Here is an 8,702-nt window from a genome sequence, read left to right as displayed (position 1 = left end):
AGGGAAAGGATATAGCTACTGCCTGTACATGGATGTCTTATTGGTTGTCATGGGCTGTACTAGAGGAAATGTAGTTTTGACTATGGAACTCATTCAAAGTTTTTTCTCTCTTATGGCTCACCTCGGCATTTTGTTACACACTGTTCATGCAGACCCATTCAAAGCAACAGCATTTGGTCTCCTTCCTCAAAGCAAAACAGAGCTATCACTTACTTTGTAATTTGTAGCATGTTAATTTTTTTCATACCTGATTGGACTGAGGTAACTGTAAGTGCCAATAATTCTGAATGCCAGAAAAAATAAAAGAACCCACTGTGATAGATTCTCAAGTAACCATTAATCTAAACATTCTTTCCTGGTAGGGTTTGAAGCAAAAATTGCTCTTAGCAACTCTATCTGCATTGCTTGATCATTTCTAAGTTGATCCTGTTGAAATTTACTGCATTTTAAGTCTCATTGCTAAGGCAGTGATTGCTTGCTTTTTGAAATGGTAGACAAGAGCTGATACATCCAAATGCTCTTTGGGCCCACTGTCAAAGGCTGGGTTTTTGTTAGTGTTTTGCAGCTGTCTCCTTCAACGTAGGTATAAAGTAAAGCAAAACTTTCAACTCTATTTCATATTAATACAAAAAGTAATGTGTAAATATTCTAAATACTCACTGGATTGTTGAATGTCTTGGCATAAGTGCCTGCACTATATCTATGTCAAAGGAATTACAATACTGAGGTGTTTAAAAGTGGAGGGGTGGCAAAAAATTGGTGGAAGTCTGATCCTGCTTCTGCTTAGACATATTAATATTACTTTACCAAAGGTCAAATAGCACATGCTTATGCTAATATTGTGTATTCGGTCAACCAATGTAGCATTTCTGGGAAAGGGGTGATTTTTACCAATAAATGAGGTTTTGTCGTTGCATCTGTCTCCAATGTAACTGACACTACAGTGTCAAGGCAAGAAAAGGAGTTCATTATGTACAGCAAACATCCACTAAAGTCAGGAGGAGAATCACTGCCCCTGATTGACTGATTGTCTAATGTTGGAAATCCTTATTTGCTCAAATAGTGGCCTCTCATATGAGGAAGCATGTTGTTTTCAGCTGGGCTGCTTAAGGAAACCTGAAGGTCTGTGAAATCGGGGACTAGGCTGGGAGAACAAAAAATATCAACCGCTTATTTTAGATATTCCTGTTACCTTTCTATGCAGCTGCTGCTACTGTGAGTCTTGCAAGCTTGTCCAGTCATGAAGAAACAGGAGTTGGTGATTAACGGTGACCTCTCAAATCAGCAGGGAAACCCCAGTGTTCCAAAAAAGCTCATATGAGAGATACAAGTTAAGACATCTCCTCCCCACAAGATGAGTTTCATCAGGCAGTTGGGTATTTCTGCGTCATTGGCTAGGATGTTCAATCCTGGAAAGGAAAAATAAAGTTGCTGCCATTGTCCTGCCCAGCAGGTCATCTCCCTAAAGCACAATTCATAATTTATGTCAAGGACTTACACTGCAGTTGCCCAAAACCCAGCCCTCCATGCACACTCAAGAAGTAAAAAGGTTCAAAAAGAACATGTTAATAAAATTTTGTCAAAACTTTGGAAGATGCATAAAATAATAAAGAAAAATGGCTCGCAAATAGAACCATTTAAGTTGAATGTATTGCCTTTCTATGCAGGACACTGATTTATTGAAAATAGAGAGGAAAAATTGAATATTTCAGGTGGTATTTACCAAGAGAAACTGAGCTATCCCAAAGCTTTTATTAATCTGATTTGCAGAATATCCACTACCATCAAGGGACCTACTAAAGTTGTTTTCTTTAAAGCTGATGTGAAGAGGTCAATGCAAATAGCATCGTGGAGTACAATGTGAGAGGATGACAGTACTTTTTACCATATGGAGAGAGAGTTGAACTATTTTGTTTCCCTTTTCTGGTTATTTATTAAATGAGGATCATGCCATACAGGTATTCCCTTTTCCTCTCCAAAGGAAATGAAGCGTTTGCATCAACTTGATTGATCTAAAGTAATAATTATTCTGTCCACCTACAGCTCCTATGCAGTCAAACAGTCCAGTCACTAGAGCAGTGCCTTGCATGTCAGAAAATTGAAACATACCTGCAGTGATATCTCAGACATGTCTTGGAGTACCTCTTTTCCATCTGCTTTCTGGCTTTCATGCTGACTTATCTGGCCAACCCTCTGAGATGGCGCCTACCATCGTTACTTGTTTGTGGGAGAGGACTCTGCAAAAGACATTGCCGTGGGAATTAAAAGCTGCTGCCATGAAATGCAAATATGTTGACAATCTGATGAAGTTTTGCTTGAAAAGATACTGCGAAACTCTTGCTGCACGGACAGTCCTCTGAAAGTGATGTTAATGGTTGTCTCGCTTTTCCACCAGTGTTTTCTCTACTCCTGTGTCAAAAGAAAAAGTTTCTTCTACAGTGCTTTAATATATAACATTCAGCACATATTCAGCAGGGAAACTGGATTAACTTGGTTAAATACCTTTTTAAATACTTACTCTTAATTAAAATCTCAGCCAAAACAATTGTGACAGAAGAAACAGCCAAAAGGATCCATATTTTCATGCTTCAGTATGTTTGACATCATTCTGTAGCAGACAGGCAACAGCACTCTGGACTGAAACATGACAAAATTTTGCTCTTTTCCCCATATCGATGTCAATTCATGCAGTGCTTTAAACAAGTGAATCCGTGCTCTTGAGCACTAAACCAAGTCTCAGTGTTCAAAAGTAAACATATTAAAGTCTCCCCTGCAGAAACTCCTGCTGTGAAACAAATTGAAAATCAAATACAGCATTGTTTTCTGTAATAAGAAATAATTGAACTCTTTTCAGAGTTGCATTGAACTGGTTAATAGCCACTGTGTAAAGAAAGTGCTAATTTCTCCGGCTTGGGGTATGTGTGTGTACGCGTAGTTATTTCCAAATCAAAAAATGCTGTAATACAATATCGGGTACCAAAGAGGCCACTTACATGTGCACTGAATCTGACTTTGTTTATCTTTCTGCAGGCCATGTGGTTGATGTTGCAAACAGATGAGCCTGAGGACTTTGTCATAGCCACTGGGGAGGTCCACAGTGTCCGTGAATTTGTGGAGAAGTCATTTAAGCACATTGGGAAAACCATTGTGTAAGTATGAAGATGAGAGAGCAGCCATGGGTTGAACATTTCTAGCCTCTCGCATTTGGTGTCACAAAACAGAGTATTGTTTGTCTACATTCTTCTTTTTTTCCTACCTTCACTTTCTACATGTAGCATGTGAGACCTTCCAGGCATGAATGACTGCCACAGCAGATACATTTAGTGTTGCCCTCTAGACCATAAGTTTAAAATGTAGATGAGTTAGTCTTAATTTTCTAATCAAAATCTTCATTCTCTGTTCTCCCGTTTACTCCCTGTCTTGGGGCAGAGAAACACCTTCAAAGATGTTAGTATCAGGGTGCTGATATCACCTTCCTGCAAGAGGGGCTTTTCTGTCCAATATTTTGTGCCCCAGATCCCTATGGTCCTGCTCCCATCTTTTGCGGTCTGGAGGTGACACCTACCAACCCTGTTCTTTCCAGGTGACAGACCATCAGCCACACTACAAGGCTTATGTATCAAAGCCCTCTACATTCCTATTAGCTCTCCTCCTACTAAGCGATAGAAATGTTGAGCAGTGGGTGCAGAATGTTTACAAGGCATATTCCACATAGTTTGATTGAAAATACAAAATTCCTTCTCAAGGCCATATAATAAAATCAGGATGGCTTGGTGAGCGCTTTCTGTAATTTATATTTTTATTGTTTATTATTTTTTCAATTTCCCTCCTTCTGTATCTTCTCTGGGCCCCATGCATCCACATACCAATCTCAGCTGGAAAAGGGAGAGGAAAGCCACAGGCTCTTCCATGACGCTAGCGCCAGGGCTGTTCCTCAGGCCATCAAAGTCACTTGTGCAGCTGGTGAACTTTTGACAGGGCCAATAAGTTTTACTTGGGAACAAAAACTTGACAAATTCAATAAATATGCAGAAGTGCACAGATATATACAATATTATTTGAACAGCCAGTGGGTGGCTGGGGAGCTAATAACATTTTCTCCTCAATGAGTTTTTAGTCTGGTTTCAATTTTTGGCATCAACTTCCAGAAAAAAATTCTGATGAGGGAGAGAGAGACCGTATAAATAGTATTTCTAACCCAAAAGCTCAGTTCGGGGAATAAGTTTCTCTCCATATTTTTAGCATTTCTTTATTACAAGATGTCCCTGTGATAACACATTGTCCCATATACCGTAACAGTAGTGAGGTTTGAGAGGCTTAAGGGGAGATAGTAGGAGCTCTAGTAATTTCTTTGTCTTTCTTAATTTTTCTCCTCTTTTTGTACTTTCATTTCTTGTGTTTATCAGCTAATTCTCCCTAGTAAGAATGGATAGGAAAATGCTGTAGATTAAATTGCTCCGTATAAGTAAAAATTCTGATGATTTTGAGAACTACTTTGTCCCTGTCTAATATTGTTTGCCAAAGCAGCAATGGTTGCTTTGATGAGGCAGTGTTGGTGAAAAACTTTGTCATTTTTTAAATTTTGATTACTAACAATTAGAGACTGATATGTAAAGGTCAGTACCTAGCTGGATATCTTTATTTGCAGATGTTCCCCACATCACAGTCTCTTTTGATGTCACTAAATTTATCCATCAGTTTAAAACTGAACTCCCTGCTTTGGTGTTGGCCTAAGAAGTCTCAGCATTTCTGAAGAGTGACAAATCAGGGTGCGTTTTTCAGAAAGCAAATTAAGCCCTCAAGAAAACCTGAAGGAAATAACAAGTCCAGAAATAAAAGTGAAAGTACTTTTATGAATAGCTTGTTATAGAAGGGATATTAAAGGATTACTTTAAATTTAGTTGTTCCTAATGCTCATAATTTTGTGTCCTGTTAGTTTAATTTGTGCTGACATATGGCTCCATATGGTGGACTGTGTATCATTTATCTTGATGCTTTATGCAGTCAGTATTTGGATTGAATCAATCAGTCACAAGTTACTCTCTCAGAAAAACTTCACGGTATAACTCCAAACGATAAGGTAGAGCAGGTACTTTGTGTGTACAAAGGCATAGTTGCCTTTTTTAACTACTAATCAATAAAAGTAATTTTTAAAAATTGTATAAGAACTCACATGATACCTAGTGACATGGATTTTTAGGAACATAAATTGCTTTAGAATTGGTGGCTTGGGTTTCTAGTCCTCCTGGTTCTTCCAAAATATTTCTTTCCTGTGAATAAATTTTTAATTCCTTAAGCCATTTACAAGTGATATATAAATAACTATACATATGGGGACTGAGTTGACATTTTAAGTGCTAATGATAATTTTGTTGCTGATCATTTTGACAATGGCGTAACTCTGAACATTTTGCATGCAGGCTGTTCAGATAAGCCAACCATTCTTTCCCCCTGCTCCCAAGGTGAGAATAACATTACAGCATACCCACTACTCATCCTGTAGCCATTGCTCATCTTTCAAATTGCACTAGCTGTAAAATATTTCTCAGGATTTGGGAAGTTTTGTTAAGAACCTCCATAATTTTTCCAGGTGTCAGCCTGACCCATGCTTTTGCAGCACACACACACTCTCCTTAGCCAGACGTCTGGTAACCTCTGGCTTTCCTTGAAAGCCCCAATGACTTTCTACTCCCACCTCCTCCAGTCTGAATATATCTTCTTCAAGGAGTAGCCTGGCAGAAAAATCCTCCCTTTTATCATTGTGAGACCCCACTGGTGAGTCCCGTTGATCTGTTACTTTACAGTTTATGAGGCACCTCAGACCTGGTGCACCAGAGTGCAGTTGCTAAACAAGTTCCCACAAGGATGGCTGCTTTCTTCCTATTACTGTTCCTCAAAGTTTGGTTGAGTTATCTGATGTTTCTGGGGGGTTTTTGCAGGATTGCAGGTATTATGAAATTTTTCAACCTCAAAAACTTATCTGGGAGATTTCCAGCCTTTTCCACTGCTAAAAGGGATGGCACAGCTTCCCGGTGCTGCTGTACAATCTGCCTTTCAAAATTGGTGAAATGGTGGAGTAAATGTCTAGGACAGATGTCATGGCAAACAGAAGTTGGCAGAGCTCATACCACATCTGAGAACACTGGGCACATGTGCAGGGGCTCTTAACCATCCCCACTTTGGGCTTTGTCAGAAAAAGTTGCAAATGTAAAATCTTAGCTGTCACATCATGATATTGCAGTAGAGAACAGGAAGAAGAGCAATCCTGGCTGCCTCATCAACCAACTCAAAATATTAATTTTATTTTTTTAGGTTTTTTTGTCTTCCTCACAATTCACATTAACTTGTACAGCTGAAAATCCAGGACAGCCTAAAATGTCTTTCCAAGAACATAACATAATATTTTGTCCTAACCAGTCAGTAGCACATGTCAGGACTATGTCTTCTAGCCAAAATAAGAGAGAGAGAAATTTTACTACATTTTTGTAACTAATGAAATGTACAGCTGCAATAAGACTGATTCTCTCTCTGAAATGGACTGTAAAGTGTTCATAGAAATTTATCTACCTTGTGTGGCTTTTTTCCTCTTACATTTCTTTTTCAAGGGACAAATTTCAAATTATATTTATATAGTCCTCTGAATCATTCAAATTCAGTCCTTTGTACTAACAGGAAAGCTTCAGAGCTACAAATATTTTTCCCCTGTAAGGATTACATTTTTTTCTTTTACTTTCCCTTCTACTTATTACTAATTAAGTAGTACTTGGGGAAAACACTTCCCGCCTATAATTTGAACTACAGCAGGGTAAACGAAACAGGCAAACGCTTGTCTTGACTAATTTTCTGCCATTAATCTTATTAAATTAGAACAGGATTGCAAAGATAGCCTGAAACCACTACAGCACTCAGAGTTCTTTGCAGACTGCTACAAAGAATGCTGTCTGCAAATGTGGAAACTAAAAAAAAAAAAAAAAAAATAGAAAAGAAAAAAAAACCTGTTCAAGCTGCAGAAAGATTTATTGTGGCTTTTATTAATATAAAAATGCATGCACATTTGTTACAGAAATATTCATTGCTTCCAGGATTAGAAGTAATTCAGAAAAAATGAATATTTTACTTTAGTCATTTGGTTCTACATACAAATTTTATCTTAACTAACATGCTAGCTGGTCTTATAAAAGATCAGCCTAAACCAGAGAAGTTTGCAGATAATCTATAAGGTCTTCTGAGGTGAATTACTGTGGCCTCTTCAGTGACAGGGAAGGTTGAACTGAGATTGAACCGAGGGAGAAGAGTTTTTCTGGTTTGTTTGCTGGGGTTTTTTTGTTTGTTTATTTTTTTCTTTCTATCTTAAAATGGAAGGCTGAGTTACAGAAACACATGAGATTTGAAGGATTGCTGTAGGAATGGAAAGCATGTGGGGACATGGAGGAGGAGACATCAGTAGTCATCAGCTAAACAGCTGCTATTTCCAGATCTGGCTTTTGCCCACCAAAAATTGCTGGCTGGCCAGAGATATGTGTTGTATTTAAATGAGAAAAGAAAATGAGAAGATGAAGAGGAAGGGAACAGAATCTCATACAGCAACTGGAGGCATTTTGAAGAGAGGTAGTTGAAAGGAGCCCAGCCATGTCAGTGGCCTGGGTGAACCCACACAAGCGATCCTCACTTAGGACTCCATCAGTTTTATCACCATTCTCAAAAATCACCATTCTCAAAATAGAGTATATATTTTAGAGGCATTTAACCCACCTCAACTGGAGAATTAATTCTTTCAGCTGAGCTGGCTTTCATTACTTTCTTATTGGTACAAGGTTTTATCTGCAGGCAGACCCAATAACTGTTTCAGAATTGAAATTAAGGCTTGAAGACTATAATAATCTAATTATCTGATTGCATACATAAGAGGTATGAGAGTTTCTCCTATAGAACAACTGGGTTAGAATGAAATATGGTGTTTCATGGGAAATTCCATATTTTGAACCCTTGAAATTAAATTAAAATATTTTTCACAATTGCAATTTGGAAAAATACCTGATTTCAGGCCAGCTGGACTTCTTTTGTTTTTTCCTAACCTCCACTTAAAGAAAGAATAAATTATGTAGAATTTGTTAAGCCACTCTGAAAGAAAAAAAAATCCATTCTGAAAATGTAAAAGCCTCTCTTTTAGGTATTATTAATATAATTATGTATCAGGTGATACTAATGGAACTTCCCCGAAACTGAAACTTTTCTTTCCATAATGCTTTGATTTTCATAGGAGCATTAGTATTCTTTGAGAAAACATTTTCTTCCCAGCACCAGCTTTCACAAATTGGAGCAAAGGGATAGATCTTCAAAAGCTTTCCAAGGAACTGCAAAGAAGAAGGAAAAAAAATAAACAAAAAATAGGGAGACTAGCAAGTATTCTTTTTATTGTCTTGTAATATGGAGTCACAATTAAATTTTTTAAATCTGAGCTTGACAATGCTTCGACTATTTGAGTAGTGACAAAAAAAACCCACTGTAAACCTGATTCATCAGAGCTTTTGAAAAAAAATTAATACATTCCTTTATGGTAGCATGTTTTTGATTTAAGCACAAGGTCATGGGTAAGCAATCCCTGTATCTATGATTGCTTTGATGTATCAGAGCTGCTGGCAAGCTTGTGGTTGAGTTGGTGGCAAAGGAACATATGAAGAGTCGTATTTAAAGTTTCCCTA

General features: G+C 37.8%; 1 protein-coding gene across 1 annotated transcript in view; it reads left to right on the top strand.

Annotated features, from left to right (window-relative positions):
* Window positions 1-8,702, top strand: part of GMDS (GDP-mannose 4,6-dehydratase) — a gene marked incomplete at its 5' end in the record, with an annotated part of 352,873 nt that overhangs the window by 264,805 nt on the left and 79,366 nt on the right. The window contains one exon of the mRNA XM_017738583.1: window positions 3,031-3,149. Coding sequence (XP_017594072.1) covers window positions 3,031-3,149 — 119 coding nt within the window. The remainder of the gene's footprint in view (window positions 1-3,030; window positions 3,150-8,702) is intronic.

The sequence above is a fragment of the Corvus brachyrhynchos genome, unplaced genomic scaffold (assembly GCF_000691975.1).
Source record: "Corvus brachyrhynchos isolate BGI_N302 unplaced genomic scaffold, ASM69197v1 scaffold237, whole genome shotgun sequence".
NCBI classification, from domain to species: domain Eukaryota; kingdom Metazoa; phylum Chordata; class Aves; order Passeriformes; family Corvidae; genus Corvus; species Corvus brachyrhynchos.
This window is presented reverse-complemented; position numbering and strand designations above follow the sequence as displayed.